Source organism: Entelurus aequoreus, linkage group LG04 (assembly GCF_033978785.1).
Source record: "Entelurus aequoreus isolate RoL-2023_Sb linkage group LG04, RoL_Eaeq_v1.1, whole genome shotgun sequence".
Lineage (NCBI taxonomy): Eukaryota > Metazoa > Chordata > Actinopteri > Syngnathiformes > Syngnathidae > Entelurus > Entelurus aequoreus.
The window spans coordinates 65,626,000-65,646,936 of record NC_084734.1 but is presented as its reverse complement, the minus strand read 5'-3'; the positions used below and the strand labels follow the sequence as shown (position 1 = coordinate 65,646,936).

The 20,937-nt window shown below is 41.0% G+C and overlaps 1 protein-coding gene across 2 annotated transcripts in view; it reads right to left on the bottom strand.

Annotated features, from left to right (window-relative positions):
• The window catches only part of LOC133647957 (teneurin-1), a 184,614-nt gene that overhangs the window by 112,272 nt on the left and 51,405 nt on the right, over positions 1 to 20,937 (bottom strand). Inside the window, exons 2-3 of one of the 2 annotated variants that reach the window (XM_062043715.1) lie at positions 17,271 to 17,540; positions 6,276 to 6,602 (exon numbers count right to left, since the gene is read on the bottom strand). In XM_062043715.1, the coding sequence (XP_061899699.1) occupies positions 6,276 to 6,602; positions 17,271 to 17,487 (544 nt within the window). In that variant the 5' untranslated portion in view covers positions 17,488 to 17,540. The remainder of the gene's footprint in view (positions 1 to 6,275; positions 6,603 to 17,270; positions 17,541 to 20,937) is intronic. The other variant, XM_062043716.1, reaches the window with a different exon arrangement.

The following is a 20,937-nucleotide window of genomic DNA, read 5'->3' as shown; positions in this document are numbered from 1 at the left end:
AATACCTGTGCAAGCAGATATTCTCAAACATGAACAACAGTGATTTCAAATACCGCACCCGCCTCACGGATAAGATCGAGCTTGCAGTCACTTACAGCTAATATAGACACTTACATCATGTGTTGCTTTCATTATAAGACTTATACAAGGTTTTTAACTTTTTGCGGCTCCTAGCAGATTTGTTTTTTGTATTTTTGGTCCAATATGGCTCTTTCAACCTTTTACGTTGTCAACCCATGCATGACATAGGCTCATAACTTGCAACACAAGATATCCCAAGCCTTCTTTTGATATAATGTTGATGATTATGGCCTCAGAGCTTATGAAATCTTTGAATTGAAAATCTCAGAAAATGTGTGGTTTTCAAAAACTGTGAGCCATGATCATCAATATTTTAATAAATGAAGGCTTGACATATCTCACTTTGCATGTAATGAGTTGTTACAACTTATTAGTTTCACACTTGAAGTTGAATTGCTGACATAAATGAACGTATACACAATATTCTCATTTTATGAGCTCCAACTGTATAGTATGAGTGAAAATGTTGGAGGAAGAATATGCAACTTGTATCTGACTATATACAATTGAACACACACCTACCAAAAAAGGAGCATCTATGTGGCAAATTGTTGTAAGCTTTTGACCACAAACTTAGTCACTGCTTGGTGACATTTGTCTTTCCTGGCCGAGTGCAGACGTGAGAAGGCATTCATTTCAATTTAACAGGTAATGTTGATTGGCAACACTAAATTTGCCCTCGTGTGTGCATGCTGTCTGTCTCCTCTCTGAGCTGCCACCTTACCGTGGTAGAGGAGTTTGCGTGTCCCAATGATCCTAGGAGCTATGTTGTCCGGGGGCTTTAATGCCCCCTGGTAGGGTCTCCCAAGACAAACAGGTCCTAGGTGAGGGATCAGACAAAGAGCAGCTCGAAGACTTCTACGGGAATGCATCAACAAGGACTCAGATTTCCATCGCCCGGATGCGGGTCACCGGGGCCCCCCTCTGGAGCCTTGCCCGAAGTTGGGGCATGATGGCAAGCGCCTGGTGGCCGGGCCTGCCCCCATGGGTCCCGGCCGGGCACAGACCTAAGAGGCAACGTGGGTCCCCCCTCCAATGGACTCACCACTCATGGGATGGGGCATAGAGGTCGGGTGCATTGTGAGCTGGGCGGAAGCCCGAAGGCAGGGCACTTGGCGGTCTGATCCTCGGCTACAAAAGCTAGCTCTCGGGACGTGGAACATCACCTCGCTGGGGGGGAAGGAGCCTGAGCTAGTGCGCAAGGTAGAGAAGTTCCGGCTGGATATAGTCGTACTCACCTCGACGCACAGCAAGGGCTCTGGAACCAGTTCTCTCGAGAGGGGCTGGACTCTCTTCCACACTGGCGTTGCACGCAGTGAGAGGCGACGAGCTGGGGTAGAAATTCTTGTTGCCCTCCGGCTCAAAGCCTGCATGTGGAGTTCAACCCAGTGGACGAGAGGGTAGCCTCCCTCCGCCTTCGGGTGGGGGGATGGGCCCTGACTGTTGTTTGTGCTTATGCACCAAACAGCAGTTCATAGGACCCACCCTTTTTGGATACACTCGAGGGAGTACTGGAAAGTGCTCCCCCGGGTGATTCCCTTGTCCTGCTGGGGGACTTCAACGCTCATGTTGACAACGACAGTGAAACCTGGAGAGGCGTGATTGGGAAGGATGGCCGCCCGGATCTGAACCCGAGTGGTGTTTTGTTATTGGACTTTTGTGCTCGTCACATGTTGTCCATAACAAACACCATTTTCAAACATAAGGGTGTCCATATGTGCACTTGGCACCAGGACACCCTAGGCCGCAGTTCCATGATCGACTTTGTAGTTGTGTCATCGGATTTGCGGCCTCATGTTTTGGACACTCGGGTGAAGAGAGCGGCAGAGCTTTCTACCGATCACCACCTGGTGTTGAGTTGGCTGCGATGGTGGGGGAGGATGCCGGACAGACCTGGCAGGCCCAAACGCATTGTGAGGGTCTGCTGGGAACGTCTGGCAGAGTCTCCTGTCAGAGAGAGTTTCAATTCCCACCTCCGGAAGAACTTTAAACATGTCACGAGGGAGGTGCTGGACATTGAGTCCGAGTGGACCATGTTCCGCACCTCTATTGTCGAGGCGGCTGATTGGAGCTGTGGCCGCAAGGTAGTTGGTGCCTGTCGTGGCGGTAATCCCAGAACCCATTGGTGGACACCGGCGGTGAGGGATGCCGTCAATCTGAAGAAGGGTCCTATCGGGTTCTTTTGGCTCATAGGACTCCGGAGGCAGCGGACAGGTACCGACAGGCCAAGCGGTGTGCGGCTTCAGCGGTCGCAGAGGCAAAAACTCGGACATGGGAGGAGTTCGGGGAAGCCATGGAAAACGACTTCCGGGCGGCTTCGAAGCAATTCTGGACCACCATCCACCGCCTCAGGAAGGTGAAGCAGTGCACTGTCAACACCGTGTATGGTGCGGATGGTGTTCTGCTGACCTCGACTGCGGATGTTGTGGATCGGTGGAGGGAATACTTCGAAGACCTCTTCAATCCCACCAACACGTCTTCCTAAGAGGAAGCAGTGCCTGGGGAATCTGTGGTGGGCTCTCCCATTTCTGGGGCTGAGGTTGCTGAGGTAGTTAAAAAGCTCCTTGGTGGCAAGGCCCCGGGGGTGGATGAGACCCGCCCGGAGTTCCTTAAGGCTCTGGATGCTGTGGGGCTATCTTGGTTGACAAGACTCTGCAGCATCGCGTGGACATCGGGGGCGGTACCTCTGGATTGGCAGACCGGGGTGGTGGTTCCTCTCTTTAAGAAGGGGAACCACAGGGTGTGTTCCACCTATCGTGGGATCACACTCCTCAGTCTTCCCGGTAAGGTATATTCAGGTGTACTGGAGAGGGGGCTACGCCGGATAGTCGAACCTCGGATTCAGGAGGAACAGTGTGGTTTTCGTCCTGGTCGTGGAACTGTGGACCAGCTCTATACTCTCGGCAGGGTCCTTGAGGGTGCATGGGAGTTTGCCCAACCAGTCTACATGTGCTTTGTGGACTTGGAAAAGGCATTTGACCGTCTCCCTCGGGAAGTCCTGTGGAGTGTGCTCAGAGAGTATGGGGTATCGGACTGTCTGGTTGTGGCGGTCCGCTCCCTGTATGATCAGTGTCAGAGCTTGGTCCGCATTGCCGGCAGTAAGTCGGACACGTTTCCAGTGAGGGTTGGACTCCGCCAAGGCTGCCCTTTGTCACCGGTTCTGTTCATAACTTTTTTGGACAGAATTTCTAGGCACAGTCAAGGCGTTGAGGGGATACGGTTTGGTGGCTGCAGGATTAGGTCTCTGCTTTTTGCAGATGATGTGGTCCTGATGGCTTCATCTGGCCATGATCTTTAGCTCTCACTGGATCGGTTCGCAGCCGAGTGTGAAGCGACTGGGATGAGAATCAGCACCTCCAAGTCCGAGTCCATGGTTGTCGCCCGGAAAAGGGTGGAATGCCATCTCCGGGTTGGGGAGGAGACCCTGCCCCAAGTGTATATAAATATTAACATTGCTGTATGTATACTTTTGACCCAGCAGATTTGGTCACATTTTCAGTAAACCTATAATAAATTCATAAAAGAACCAAACTTCATGAATGTTGTTTGTGACCAACAAGTATGTGCTCCAATCACTCTATCACAAAAAAAAAAGAGTTGTAGAAATTATTGGAAACTCAAGACAGCCATGACATTATGTTCTTCACAAGTGTATGTGAACTTTTGACAATGACTGTATATTCCATTATTTCTTGAGTCTCTTGGATGTTCACGAATTGAATCAAAGTGCAACCCAAATCTCATTGTTTAAGAACACAGCCACAGCTTGTAAGACTACTTCTGTCATAATACAGTGTGTGTGTGTGTGTGTGTGTGTGTGTGTGGGGGGGGGGGGGGGGGGGGGCGCATGTGAGTGTCAGCGGTAAACTCCAGCTGAACCGTATTTTGTCTTTTCTTCTGCCAATCCCCTCGCTAACATTACACTGTCGTCGATACAAGGAGGTTGCTATTTCCACCAGTTTGTCAGCTGGCCTGACTGGTGCTCTTGGATGCCTACAGCTATCCTCAAGGGAGGCGTCACAGTTGGACATGCAACCAACCTCACAAAACACACACACATACCGCCTCATATTTTCCCCGGACAAATACATACATACATACATACATACATACATACATACATACATACTGTACATATGAATAAAAGAGAATACAAGTGCGTGGTAAATGTTCGAACTGAATCTGTTCTTTCCTGCCTTTATTTACCTCACAGTCAGGTTGACAACACGCACGCCGGCACACACACACACCCACAAACACAAACACACACACATGCACTGACAAAATTGACTTGTCAGCTTCGATCAGACGAGAAACAAAAGGATTCCTGCCAGTTTGAAGCTGACATCATTAATAGGTTTGGGAGGGGGATGCGTTCTGAAGACAAAGGAAGTGCAAGGTCGGGATGACTTAAAATGCTCTTTCATTTTGGCAGCGACGATTCTTTTTTGATTCCAGCCTCTTTACAGCATTTTCTCTCTGCGAGTGACTCTAACTTTCATTATCGAGGAGAGCAGAGACTTTGTTGTGGAGAGAAGTGTGACATCCATAATGTATTTCCTATTAAAGGATGCCACGCATGGACACACCTGGCCACGTGTCACAGTGGATGGACAGGAAGTGGATGAGAATAAATGAGAGCAGAGGAATAAAAGTTGCCAAGTAACAGACACCAATTCAAAAGATGGGGAGAGCATTTACAGAAAACAGAAGAGTAGAAGAATATCCCGGGTTCAGGGAACCATTGGACATTTCGTCTTACGTGTGACATATGAAATCCATGTTTAAACCAGCTTTCATGGTGCATGGCAGCAGTTTAAACCAATTGCTTTGAACGGTTAAATCTTCCTCTCACCTGTGCCACTTCCCATCCTCATTTTCGCTCCTCTTCTGCATGCCTAGGTACTTCACCCCTTTTTTTGTGACCCCAGATAAAGATGGGAGTCCCTCATCTTGAATGGTTATAACACTGGTCTATATGCACACAGCCATGACAAATTGATTAGCGCATAATGCTGCAAGCACTTCCACTCCCTCACTCTCATTCGCCGCTCTTCCGCTGTGTGATTTTGCATTAGGCTAACTCCACTTCCAATCAAGGTGCCATTAAAGTGCACCACTCGCATCCCTAACAAAAACAAGCATACCCTAAAACCTTTCCTGCACTGTTGTTCTTTTAGGGCTCTATTCCCCCATGTGCGTAAGTGGGGGAAAAAGCCCTTATTGCACCCCAATCCTTTTTTTCTAACATGGCTTTGCCTTCAACTATTTCCACCTCAACCTCTCAATCTCTTTTCTTCTTGTTCTAATTATTTCATTACATTACCATTTCTATTCTCTTATTAGCATTTTGGTTCGTTGTGTCTTTTCATCCCCCTCCCACCCCTTTTACATTATCCGTCCTTTCCTCAGCCTCTAAATACATTCCACTTTTTTGCAGCGCACAGACAGCGCCCTTAGGGACGAGTTGGAGAGCTCCGTCTTTGTTTGTGCGCACCTCTAACTAACTCTCCATCTGCGGGAAGCCAAGCCCGCCAGAGCAAGACAGCAAGCTGGCTCAATCCCAGACTCCTTTCCAGTTGGACTCATTTCTTCACCCCTACCCCACAATGTCTCCCACCTTCCGGGATAAAGCCCTCCCCCGGAGGCGGTTGTCAGCTGCCACCAGCCAGTCAGTTACTGAAGACGTCTAAGATAACCATTCATTTTCTTCAAAAACCTTAAGCTGTAATCTTTTTCAACTTCCATTGGATATTCAATCCTCTCCAAGCCGTATGACCTGAACGTTTATCATTAGACTCAGGATTCACGACCAATACCCCTCTGGTTCACTTACATTTCAAACTGCCTGGGGAAGACTCAATGACCATTAAGACGTCTTCCATATTTTTCACCACATTAAAGAGGCTTCAAAGAAAGAAGAACTTTTGCATTAGAAATAGTTCAAAAAGTGGCTTTCCGTAACATTATTGCCCTAGGCTGTAACTTAATGCATGAGAAAAATGTTATGTATTGTTTCAAAATATATTCATATTCTATTTAATATGAAATGAGAGGGTGCATTGGGAATCCTGCATGGTACTAAGGTGCACAGTAATGCATCATCAAAGCATCTGCCATGCTAAATGTTCTATCTCCTCTGGCTTTGATGTACAATCTCCTTATGGAGTGTGAAAAGAGGTTTTATCACTCACCATTATCAGGCTCAGATTTCCTGTCATGCTCAGTGTCGGTGAGAGACAAGGCAGAGTTGGCGCGGCTCGTCAGGCAAGAGCTCTGCTCAGACTTCAAACCACGCATCCACATGTGCTGCAGGCCATGAGCGGGCGAGGGATCCACTTCCGGCTCAGTGTCCACATCCGAACCTACGCCCAGGGAGTATGCGCGGCTGTGGATGTGAGCGGTGGGTCCGGCGCATAAAGCTTCCTCCTCTTCCTCTTGATGATGCTGCTGCTGCTGCTGTGGCTGTTGGTGGATGTAGTCCGGGCTCATCATCTGACCAGCCTTGCAGAAATCTAGATCTCGAGAAGAAAAGATGAAGAGAAAGATTAAGAGAATGAAATAGCAAAGATAATCCAAATTTCATAATTGGTAAGTATTATGTTCCAGCAAAAAGACATGTTTTGATAAATTTGACTTACAGCCCATCAAGCTCCTGTAGGATGAACTTTCAAGGACATTGTCATTGACGTCAGCACTTAGACACAATTGAACATATTTTAGAACAGGGATCTTAAACTTAATTCAACTGGGGGCCACTGCAGATAGAGTCTGGGTAAAGCTAGTTAGCACAAAGTTTCACTTCAGATTCATGTTTTAACCATGTGACTAAATGTGGTAACTACTTCTACCAGTAACACTGTAAACCCGAAGGCTCAAAATAATTGATTAAAATAAGTAGTGTAAACTTAAAAACTTGTTAAAAATTGTACTTACTTAAAAATGTTGAGTGTGAGTAACATTTTCCTTCTTTTTAAGTTGATTAAACTTGTTATTTTTAATTAATATTAACTTGCTTGTAGATTATGTAACCGCTACCCAAAATAAGTAACTCACAGTTACTTAAAACTTAATTAAATTCAATGAAAGAACAAATCAATGAATCAAATCAAGAATGAATTAAGAATAAATCAATTGCATTACAGATTTGTATTGTTATTATACTCTGTGTGTGTATGTATATATAAATTATTACATGCACGCGCGTGCACATGGACACACACACACACACACACACACACACACACACACACACACACACACACAGAAAGTGCTTTTATTTTGCAGCATTTGCGTGCGCTTCCTCTTCAGGCAGCAGACACGAGGAGGAACATTTTTGAGCTGGCTTAATTGGTAAGTTGAATTCAATTATAATTTAAAAGTACATTTAACATAAACTCCAAATATTTATGATCTGATATACTCAAATATTTGAGTTTATGAACTCAAAAAATATGTGGCAACTGATTGCCTCACTTTTTTTGAGTTATGCTTACTTATTCGGATTTACAGTGTAGCTATAATGACCATAAACATTTTTGGGGGGAATTTTGCTTATCGTTCACAATCATTATGAAAGACATAACGACAAATGTATTTTTCTTTAATGCATTCTAAATATTAAATAAATGCGATCAAATGTCTGCTTACAATGGGGCCGATTCTGTCTATAAAGCCCTTAAAAACATCCAAACACCTCCATTTAGGTTTTATATACATGCTGTATGTATAATAACATTTAATATTTACGTATTTTGATAATTTTAAGGATACGAAACGCATTAATTTCAAAAACACATCACAACGTTTGCCTTTTTTAAACAACATCACTGATTAATGCTCACTGCAGACTTCATGACAGCTACCAAACATAATAAACATCACCTAGTGTACGAAGTCTGCTGTCGTTGCCAGGCTGGCTACTGACAGTTTGGTCATGTTTGGGTTTTCCTGTGCTATTTCTAGTCTTTACTTCCTGTGTTTAGAATCACTTCCTGTCCTGGTGCTCTTGTTTTGTCAGCATTTGCTGTTTGGGATCTGTGTTTTAAAGCACCTTTACTTTCTGTTCCATGCCCTGCCAGCACACCTGATTCTCATTAATTAGTTATATTTAGTTCCACCTGGGTCCCTCCTTCAGTGCTAGATCATTGTACTTTGTAGACTGTTGCTTAGTGTGCTGTTTTTGATTGTTCCCTACTTCCTGTGACTACTGCATTCCGTCTGCTATCTCTGCATCCTTGGGGTCACGCTGCAAGCAACACTCACCAAATCCTGACAGTCATTAGGACGCAGAATGTTAGGATTTTCATTTATTCGCGTTTAGATGACGAATGACTCGCAAAGAAAAGGGGGGTGGAACCAAGCATATTTTTGTGTTATTCTTGCATATCCCGGGTCTAAATTGGCTGTCAAACTGTAACAACTTGTCAGATATGTCTTCATCCTTCTACTATCAAGCTGAGAGGCAGGATTTATGATCTAGAATAAAGTTTGACGAGCAAGGAAACGAGGAAGGAGCTGATCAGTCGATCATGTCAACATTGCCACCCAAGCTCGAGATCACGGCACGGCTAACAATAGTTTGTCTATGTTAGCGCTTATAACAACAATATCACTAATACTTGGTTAATATTCAGGTCACAAAATTTTAATGAAGTATTGTTGGTGCTTGTTGGATGTTTATTATTGGGTTTTATGGGCGGAATAGAGAACCTCCCCTTGGCTCAGCTGTAAGCTGACTTTTATTTACGTTTATTAATGAGTTACAATGCGTTTTTAAAAAATACATCTGTCGTCATGTATTTTATAGTGATTGCAAACAATAAACAAAATTCCCCAAAAACTGCAGTTTCACTTTTAGTCATTCTACATGTAAAGTTGAATGTACTAATTGTATATTTCACAGAATTGGCCAATTAAAATGAATCTATTATTAAATTTGTAATATCCTGGTAAACTGACATGAATGTTACTGAAATGCTGTCATTGTGAGGAGAATAAACGTTTTTCGGTTGAAATGGTGGTTTCTGGGGTCGAGGAATCGGCCCCTCCAGATCTAAACAATGTCAATACGACCACTTTAAACACCAGCTAAGTCTGCAAACAAACTACAAAGCTAACGCCAATCAAGACAACCCATATACCCGCAGCACATCTCATCTGCTCATGTTGTTGTGGACCAGACCACCAATGTAAGCTCAATGTGCAACTGTACCTTGACAGGCCCCCCCTTTTTTTAAACAGCATCGAGTCGTCTCTACACTCAAATACATAGCAGCCGTCAAGCAAAGAGAAGCAGCACACTTCCAGCCTCAAGAAAACAGTCTGACTGTGCTAACAAAATAATAGTTTTAACAAATACCATACAGAAGCACTTTCTACTTAAAGTGCTTATAATTATAAAAGTATTATGTTATGGCTTAAATACTGGTCATAACTGTCCATACACAGATTGCACCATTAATGTAAATATTTTTTGAATTTAAGTAAAATATATTGAATGGAATTGTATTTACTACAGAAAGCTCGGCATATAATCGTTAAATAAGTGTAAAAGCTAAAAAATTGTATTCTAAAAAATTCAAACAAAACACGTAATTTTTGAAAAAATCAAACGGAATTTTGAAAAGAAAAAAAAACAGATTTTATAGGGCCTGATGTTGTCTATCATATGGATAATTGGCCAACAAATGGCAGCTATTGTCTCAATACTTTTGTTCATGTTGTGCAGTTCTGCATATCCTTGATTGTTCTTGAAACATTTACATTGAAGCTACATCCTGCTCTGACTGTCTGATGTGTGTTATTGAGCTTGAGATGTATTGAACTGCTGCTCAAACAGAGCACTGATCTCATCTATATTCTCCTTGGTGGGGTGAAGAGATCAGATAAAGATCAAACCTTATTAATATTGACTCAGACTGAGGGGAAAATTGAGCTTCGCGTTCTTTCAGGTATTATAACGCCCTCCAATCCCAAGCATCAACCCGTTATCTGAGAACATCAGATCTCCTGTGTTAGTCCTCTGGTTACACTTCACTTCCATTCTATTCAATTGAACTTTATATATATATATATATATATATATATATATATATATATATATATATATATATATATATATATATATATATATATATATATATATATATATATATATATACACACTACCGTTCAAAAGTTTGGGGTCACCCAAACAATTTTGTGGAATAGCCTTAATTTCTAAGAACAAGAATAGACTGTCGAGTTTCAGAGGAAAGTTCTCTTTTTCTGGCCATTTTGAGCGTTAAATTGACCCCACAAATGTGATGCTCCAGAAACTCAATCTGCTCAAAGGGAGGTCAGTTTTGTAGCTTCTGTAACGAGCTAAACTGTTTTCAGATGTGTGAACATGATTGCACAAGGGTTTTCTAATCTTTAATTAACCTTCTGAGCCAATGAGCAAACACATTGTACCATTAGAACACTGGAGGGATAGTGTCTGGAAATGGGCCTCTATACACCTATGTAGATATTGCACCAAAAACCAGACATTTGCAGCTAGAATAGTCATTTACCACATTAGCAATGTATAGAGTGTATTTCTTTAAAGTTAAGACTAGTTTAAAGTTATCTTCATTGAAAAGTACAGTGCTTTTCCTTAAAAAATAAGGACATTTTAATGTGACCCCAAACTTTTGAACGGTAGTGTATATATATATGTATCTGAGTGTAGACACAGCTGAGTGAATTGTCTCCCTCGACTGCTTAGTTTACTGTTTGGAATTTATAAGTGGAAGTAATGGAGTTGATGTAATTTCAAAGAAATCTGATCGAAATCTAAGTGAGTCTATTGTAGCTAAGAGGACTGCAAAGGAAGGGAACAATTTACTTCTCTCTTTCGATGCTTCCTTAACTTGATGCGATGCTATGCTTTCGACCACAGGCTGTGACCACAATGCCTTCAGTGTTGTAGGTTCCTTCCTGTATTCTAAAATAAAATGTGACCAAGGACACACATATTGTGTATTTGCTCTACCTAATGCCGACGTTGGTTTGCCAGTCTTTCTGAAAACACTAAAATTGGAGTAGCAGAAGTCCATGTTTTGGCCTATGTTGGGTTCTCAGGTTGTTACAAAATGTGGAGGTCCATGTAAACATAGAAAAATATGTCAGAATTGCAGCAGGTGGCTGGTGAATGGACAATTATAGATAAATCAATGTTCCTGGTGGGATACAATGACTGAACAGGACCAGCATTTCATTCCCGTTGACCACTCTGTTTATCGCCAATATGTCCTGCTGTGACTGGTTTATGGGGTCAGGACTAACTGAGGTGCACAACTTTCCTTCAGGAGTTAAACTGGGTCAAAAACAGTCATCATTCACTACAACTGTTCTAGAAACAGCTGCCCTTTAACAAAAAAGAACAAATCACCGTACTATTTGCAGGCAACACAAACAAACAAGCCATTTCGACACACAATAAAAAAAAAAAACATTTCCCTTCACGATTTTTGTTGTCATTTGCCCTTGATTTATTTAGCACAGCAAATCTATAATCATGTTTCTAAACAACTTTTACAGAATTTGATTTTGCGCCAAAAACAAAGGTTCCTAATTGGACTCAAGTTCAGTGCTTGATATAACAACCACATTTACATTTTGTTTGTTCAAGGGTATAATTTCTGCAATGAATGTGGAGGACTTGTTCCACTTGATTATGTTTGATTCGCTCACTTAAACCTCTCCAAACAGCTCCATCTTGTTGTCCAGCTGCCATAATTCAAACCAAGGAAGCAAGGTTCTAAATGTAAGACACTCGTGTGATCACTCAACATAATGAGCAATAATCACATGAAGATTGTTTATGTCCAAGGTTTCAGCGCACAGACTTATTTAAATTCTTGTGTTTTTTACAAATGAAAGTTTAAATGGAAGAGCATGTTGAGACGGGTAAAATGTAGATGTCACCTCCATTTGCCATATGACAGCAATTGGCCAAAATCTACACTGTAAAAAATCAACAGATTTATGAAAAGAGTCAAAATGATTCAAGTACAGTAGTAACTCTGTTTCCATTGGGAATATGTCACACAAAACCTCATTATACGAAAACCAAAGTAAATAAAATATCCTTTAGAAATAGTGTAAATACATTTAATCCACTGTAGACATACACAAATATTAACACACCATTGTATTTTATGTAAAATAACTATAGTTTTAAATGCTGAAATACGTATAAATGAATACATGAACATTTATCTTTTACTTTCAGACTTTATTGAAGACTTGTCGGTGAAGAAGGTATTTAAGTGTCATGTCTGTGTTGATCATGTGTTTGTTTGGCCATGTTTTGCTTGGTTTTTGGACACTTTTAGTTCTTGTTTTCACTCCCTTGCTTTGTCACCATAGTAACCATTAGTTTCACCTGGTTCACATCCTCATGTCACGCACCTGTCTCACGTTTTCACATTTTGAGTCACGCACCGGCTGTCACTAATCATGTCACTATTTAAGCTCCCAGTTGCCAGGCTGTCTTCCTGGCAACATCACCTTCTCTTCACTTGATAACTTTTACCCATGCTTCCATAGTCCATGCTGATCTTTCCATGCCAAGGAAGTTTTTGTTTATTAATGCCCCAATTAGTGTTTTTGTTTCATTGTTCATAGTTTCTGCCTTTGTGCAAGTTTTGTGTTTATAGCCAAGTTTTTTACTTCCGCCTTTGTGCGCGCCTTTTGTTTTCATAGTCAAGTTTTTACCTCCGCTGTGAGCGCTTTTTGTTTATACCTTTTTTGAGCTTTTTTTTTTGTTTAAATATTAAACATGTCCTCACCTGCACGCCATGTTCATCCAATTCATTTGCACCACGGGAGAACAAACCACGCCAGAGACCAAGTCGTGACATTAAGAGACAGGCAGAAGGAGCCAACTTTGTACTTTGCTACCAGTTCTTTTTTTTTTTTTTATTCAATCAAGTTTCTGACATTAATTATCAAATTGATGGTACTTGCAACTTTCTTTGGCCCCATTGTGCCTTATTTTGTTGCTGTACTTACTGAAACAATAAAAATAAAAAGTGTAGACTGAGCCACCAACCTGCGGGATTCTTTGTATCGGCAATCCATTTGGCAAAAATGGACTAGTTTGTTGTGTGTTATGTTTGGCTGTGTTTGGGTTTATGGCGGATGTTTATTTCAAACATGCATACAGTTACAATATGATATCACATATTTACAGTTTCTTGCTACATGTCCGAAAAGGAGTAGGAAGAAGCAGTGCTTATTCTCACCTACCCCTTTTCCTTTGCATAGCATTACTAAATAATGTGTTCACTTCTTGATCTCAATTTGTTCTTCATGTTCTCAATTTTTACTCAATTTAAATCCCAAAAAATAAATAATAAAGTTATCAGTAATTAGTTGAATAAGTTGTAATTCACATAAAGATTACAATAAAATATTATCTCAATTTTAAATTAGGTTTAAAATGTTATCAAGATTCTTCTTTGTACTTTGTAAACACTCCAACTTTGAACGGTTTCTTAAACTGGATCATATTAGTACTACGTTGGACTTATTTGCTGAATCCATTCCATCATTTAATTCCACATACTGACGGACTAAAGGTTGTAAATTTTGTATGTGCATACACTTGTTTTATATTAGATTTTTCTCTAAAGTTATATTCTCCTCTTTAGTTGAAAATAATTATTGTACATTCTTTGGTAGTAGGTTATAGTTTGCTTTGTGCAGAATTTTAGCCGTTTGCAAATGCACCAAATCATTGAATTTCAACATTTTGGATTCACTAAATAAAGACTTTGAACGTTCTCGATAGCCAACATTATGTATTATTCTAACAAAACTTTTCTGTAACACGGTTAGTGAATGAAGTGTCCTTGTGTAGTTATTCAACTATATTTCTTTAACTCAGAAATGGTAACACCAGCTAGCAGTAGAGAATACGGAGTGATTTTTGATCCAGAACATATTTAGCTTTATTCATTATTGACATATGTCTTGCCTCTTTATGTTGGATAATTTTTTAAAATAAGATTTCCAGTTAATTTTATAGTCTATAATTCCAACCAACAATGTGGTTTATTATACTCTTTCAATATCTATTTGTATGTGTTTGACTTTCTCTTCTACTGTTACCGAATATAATTATTTTAGTTTTACTGAGTTTCAAGGATAGTCTGTTTTTGTCAAACCATGTATTTAATTTGTTTATTCTTCTGTTATTATTTGTATTAGCTTCTCTTTGTTCTCTCCTGAACTAAACGCAGTTACGTCGTCAGCAAACAGTACTAACGTTAAGTCCTTTTTAACTTTACAAATTTTGTTTATACAGAGTTTGAAGAGTTTTGGTCCCAGTATTGATCCCTGGGGTACACCGCTAGATATATTTAGCGCTGTGCGCATAAGTACGCCAGGCTTAAGGAACTTAACAATTAGATTACTAAGAGGCGAGGGAGAGGATAATATAACAACTCTTGGTGTGTCAGCTTTCTCACAGTCAGAGGAAGGCAGATCGATCCATAAATTGGTGGTGTCCATACCAAGGGCAGTATCAGTATACGATTGATACTAGAGTGATAAGAGCTATATTTTCATTTTCTCAAATGTAATATTGTTTTATATATATATAGTTTGAAACACATAGGTTTCTGGACACAAGAGGACTGAGAGGGCAAAAAAACCCAAAATTTAATAAGAAGTATATATATATATATATTTTTACTTTTGGTTAGGTTTTGAGTAATATTGACTGTGTTTTGCTCAAACAATTGTATGCAATAAGCTATAAAAAATTGGAACATCCTTAATCAAAAGGGAAAGTAATTTTTTTTCAGCATTTGGCTAAAAAAGATTCAACTGAGTATTGTTTGCTTCATATCAGCATCTAATAGGTGCTGTTTATTTCTTAGTGGTCAGTCTAGATGGGATGTATGATTAAATAGACAAGAATAAAAAACAGTCATCAAAGATAACGTAAAAGGGAAGGAAAAAGGAAAAGAGGCTTACGAATTAAAGGGAAATAGAAATAATACGCTTTGGGAATTACATCAATCGGTTGATCGCTGTCATTTATTAAAAATATGACTGGAGGTGTTGTTCCCCTCAACAGTTACTTAGGTAGGTACCAAGTCTGGTGCCCAAATATGAACAGATGTGCTGTCATTGACATTTGAAAGGCTGCTCTAGGGTGCACCTTACCTTATGACAATGATGACATGGGAGTTTATAAAAAAAATTTTTTGGGGTTGCACAGAAACCTCAATAGACAGGTGGCCTTTAAGAGCGCTGGCAAAGTGTGGCAAAGACTGATAGTAATCGTGTGTTGTTGTATAGTGACCAATATGGTAAAATCTATAGTAGGAGGCATTTAAAATATGAACCCCTGAAGCAGTTTGTCAAAACCTGTAGCGGTTACGGATGGCTAATGTTACTTGTTAGCATGGTGGGAGGGTCATGCAGTATAGTAGGAGGTTGGTGTGGCAGAAAGTGCAACTATTGATCACAGTGAACCCTGCACAGCAGCACGCTCCTGATGAGGTACAGCTTCTCTCTTAACACCATACATGACCTGCATAAAGGCCATCCATCACAGCACGCACTGGCCCATTTCTCCTCCTGTCACTGGCAGGGAAGAATTTTTCAGTGTGTATGTGTCAGCGTTACCGTGCGTGTGTGTATGTGTGTGTGTGTGTGTGTGTGTGTGTGTGTGTGTGTGTGTGTGTGTGTGTGTGTGTGTGTGTGTGTGTGTGTGTGTAATGAAGGGTGGTGTTCCTCCCCAGGTGAGGCCATAGAGGTTTGGGGTTGACCCAGTTTAGCTGTGGGAGAGAAATATCACCTACGTGGAGAAGAGGTAATTGTCTGCCTTCCGACTGTCCTTCTGGCTCATTGTAGACTGCAATAGGTAATACACATAGGTCCTTTTAATGACCTGTGTGTGCTGGTCTGTGTCTTTGGCCATGTCTACACTAAGTCGTTTAACCCCTTAAACAAATAATTATTTAGCCTAAGCTCCGTTTCAGCCACACTAAACCAGCGTTTAAGGTCCCCCTCCTCGGACAATTTTTTACACGGGTAAGTGCGCCGTGTATTTCTTGAATCTCCGGCACTTAGCTTTGTATGGACTCATTGATCATTTACAAACTGAGTTCGGAGAGGAAGTGACGCCAGAAAGACCGCGCCCACACAGGAAGTGACGTCAGAAAGAACGCGTTACAGCCAGATCCATAATAAAGCGCTTTCGTAACTCGGAGCTAACCACTGGAAATATGGAGGCGAGTCATACAGACAAGCCCATGTTTCTCCTTCTTCTACATGTACAGACGCTTGTAGAAATCACACATGAATACCTTAAGAGAAAGCTATTGCAGCTATTTCGAATACAACACTCCTCAGACGGCAAGAGAACTTTCCAATGTCCAGGTCAGCTGTAATTCTACTTAACGAAAAACTTTGTCCATTTGTCGAAGGAGAGTCAACGGGAATGCGGGCTCCCGTGGATGTGATAAAAAAAGGTAGCATGTGCTTTGTATTACCTGGCCGTCGAGGGAAAACTATGGAAAACGGCTAATGCTTTTGGACTGGCAAATCAGATTGTATTAGTTATTGTTCGCCATGTATGTCACAGACTCAACGTCTAGGTCCAGAGTATATAAAGTCACCAAAAACGAATGGACAATGAAGGTGAAGGCAAAAGAGTGAGGAGTGTCCTGACCAGATATCTAGATCTCTAGATTGATTGATGTAAAATGTTCTTTATCCCATTGTTTATGTGTCTAATAAAGATTTGATTAATTTATGATGGCTCAGGTGTGATTCACTACAATAGGGCCCCACAGCACACTGGATTCCAGTTAATTGAAATACCACAACACTGGATATTGTTCAGATAAGTTAAGTTTAAGAACTTGCACACAAAGCAATACTGGGGATGACTATGACGTGCGCATTTTCCGCGCATGCGTACTAGGTTGCCTTGCGCCTGAGGACAGAGGGGGCGGGGGTCTTAAACGGTGGCATTGTTGTGTGTGGACACGGATGAGGTTAGGTTTGATTTACCCTGGATAACATTATCCAGCTTAGTGTAAACGGGGCCTTTGTCTGCTTTTGTGTCTCTCCATTCAGCTTATGTGCAGCGGTAAAGGTGTTTTTTTCAGGTAAATACATGCATGCTCTGTATGGAATACCTGGCTGGGCTTGGCTGTAGTTGTTCTGTCTTTCCCGGTGTGAGCCAAGCGTGAGGCGCAGCTCGTGCGTGTAGTCAGGCAGGGTTTCACGAGACGTGTAAGAACGGTGGTGGAGGCGGCCATCCTCGCTCTCATCGGACGAACTGGTGTAGGACATCTCCATTTCATGGCGGCCCTTTGACAACGGCTGGTAGGGTTTACTGTCCATCTCCTCCATGGCTTGAAGGGCATCTACTTATCACAGCACAGCCACGATGCAGAACACAGCGTCTGTGGGCAGTGGTGAAAAATAGGGAATGAATGGGTAGAGAATAGGGAGGCAGAGGGATGGACAGGTGTCGGGAAATGAAAGAAATAGGAAGAGAGAAATAGCAGAAGACGTGTGTTATTGAATGCAGAACAATACAGTAGCATCTGCTTGCGCCAATTACAGTAGACATTCATAAACAGTATTTGGCTTCTTTCATATTTCATGCCAAAGTTTAGTTCCGAATCAATACACTCAGGAAAGACAGCAATTTTTGAAGAAAACAATGACGGACTAAAGAATATCTGCGATTGTGAGAACAATCATTTATATTGATGGGTGTCTAATAAATCCAAAGAATGTGTTCCGAGTTTGCATGCCTGTCCTTTTCAATAATAAACGCAGTGACTGACGACATTCTTTAGTAATGGTGAAACGCATACCACAGACTCCCTTCCCTCCTTATTTGAGTCATCATTAATCATTTAATTCAGCTCCATTTGTCTCAGAATATCTAGTTCGTCATCCCATGACATAAAACTCATCTTCTGCAGAGGTCTTAAGAAAAAAACTAAAAAAATAACGATGAATTAAAGCTGCGAGCAGCGTTGAGAAGGCCCTCACACCCCCATGCAACTCGGAGTTCACCTGAGTTGGCGAGCAAGCATGGCGCATGCAGTCAGCTCCCAAAGCCCCCACCCACCACTAAAAGTTTCAGGAATGGCGGAGCATGTGGAACGAAGTTAGGACTGTTATGATTTTCCACCACAAGGGGGTGATGTTGGTGTCGATATCAATGTCTAATCATCATCAGTTCCTGACCGTAAGGACTATTATTAGTTTGGAAGGAGATCTAATCATCTAAAGTGAAGTAATGACAGTTTGATGGTTGATGGCGAGGAGCAGTTTTCGTCGCCAGGCTGCCAACGGGTACCAATAGGGACTGACACCTCCGGCACTTCAGGGTGTGAGCATCCTCATTTGTACCAACTCTGATCAAAATCCGAATTTTTAGAGCCAAATTATAAATGTCGAAAGTTCTATGGCGAACAAATCAGCTGGAAGTTTGGCGTCATGCCACGCCCACATCTTAATTCTCCGCAATGTATCATTGCCTACATGTCTAGTGTCTGTCATTGTTACCGCAACTCATTTGGTCACAGTCCCAAGGAGGAGTTTCTTTAAAGTGTGACAATGTCTTTGGCCTAAAAAATGGCAGACGGAAACCAAGATGGTTTGTTTTGTTTTCAAATATGGGTTCTTAAAACTTTTACATACGTCTTGTCATGATAAACACCACCGGCAATTTTTGTGACGATATGTAAATCTGGGGCAAGAGGGAATCATTTTTCCAATTTTAAAGGTGGCGCTAGGAGACCGGTGTTTTAAGTTCAGGTTTGGGAACCCTTAAAATATCGGACTTTTCGCCAAACATGCTTTCAAAAATTGGTGAGTGTTCGTGGCTGTTAAGTCCCCAAAAAATGTGATTGAAGTGGGAGCATGATTATGAACAAAACAATTTCAATTAGGCCTTAAAAGGATTTAATTTGTCATCATTACTTCCTGCTGTGTTTTTATATGTATCCCAGCAACTTTCAAATGTGCCATAACCATTATGCCCTGCCCTGTAACAAAACATTAGGTAGTAATGTAATACATTTTCAATTCATTTTGTATAAACGTGTTTTGTAAAAATCTACCGCATTTTGTCATACAAATCTTGAACATTGTGTAATAAAATTGGACGCATTTTATAACGCACATGTTTTTAATCATGCCTTTTACTGATTTATTACTATTCTTACTACCTGTAAAATTAATGTCCTGTAAAAAAAAAAAAAATAACATATTTAAAAACATATGTATTATTTATACATATGTTTTTAAATATGTTATTATTATTTATTTTTCTTACAGGACATTAATTTTACAGTTGAGAAGGGATTCATATGGCCTCATTCCTGGGTGGATCTGGCGTAAGAGGAAGAGAGGGGGTTAGTCATATTGAAATGCTGGAAATTATATAGCAACTGACGCTGCGGTCACAAAACTACATTTCAAGATGTTCAACACTCTACTGCCATCTGGCAGCTTAAGTGGATAGTGCAAGGACCAAATGTGTCACGTTCCATGTGTCAATTAAACCGCAACAAATGTGGCCATATGAATCCCCATCCTACTGTAGTTATTCTACAGTGTGAATGTCTCAAAGGTGGCATCAAGCCTTAGTGCTAGGACTGCATGGCCAAAATAACTTTCATTTCAAAATGAAACTTCAAATGACAAAAATTCCGAAGTATTAACATTGAATTTACAAAAGACTAAAGTCGCAATGAAAAATAAATAAAATGCCATTGGAAAATCCAATCATGTAGGGAAAAAAAAAAAAAACAACATTATGCACAAACGGCACATACTACAAGGAACACAGTGTTCTGCTCACACTAATTATAGAACATATGTATTTGGTCAAATAAAACATGGATGGGTACGGGATCCCTCGATGCTCGTTAGGACACCCCTGCTTTTGTGGCTGTTTGTCGTGGCTTTGCATGCATTGGTGGTTGGCTCTGTATGCAACCACAACTCTACTTGGATTGTTCGCTGACTTGTTTAAATGTGCACATTGTGCAACACCGCTTTGCGGGGTGAGCCTCGGATACCTCAGTGCAAGAGCGTTCCCAGGTTTCAGGAATGAGCAGGAAGTTGCCTAGAGAATGGCGAGGCCTGCGGGCCATTTCCAGGGTTAAAATGCACGCCTGTTGGCACCCTGTGGGTGACTCTGTGGGAGGGGAGGGTACTGGTGTGATAATACATTTCTTTTTCTTAACATTTTTGGGATTTACTGGCGATCAGCCAATCTACTGTCACCCTCTGTTCCCGACGTCTCACTCACTCTTATTCACTCTCGCATGAGTTCACTGTCTCTATCGTTCGCCCCCTGATGGTTGACTGACTGTTGGATGTGAAAGTGTTAGATTTGATATGCAGCGCAGCCTGATTTTTTAATGATAATATACACCCTCATGTAATCATAGCAGCCAAAATTGTGATCGTGATTAAGATTGTATTATTGTGCAGCTCTACTCAGTGCCATAACATAACTTGTTTTTTTGTTTGTTTTTTTTCTACCGGTTATAAAGCACTTTTTGTTGCAACATGTCTGTGCATGAAACGTGCAATATGAATTAAGTTTGATTGATTTTTACATATTGCAAAAAATATTACAACATTTGGGTGCAGCACTTGTTTTTAATTACATGTAAAAATATGAACCATTGAAATTGATGCCTTAATTAGAAAAACAATCAAAATGCACAAACATTTCATTTTCATTAGAATTAGTTTTAAGAATCCAGTCGAATGTTTCATTGGTCAAACCTATACAAGTAACTTTATTGATTATAATGGAGAATGTGA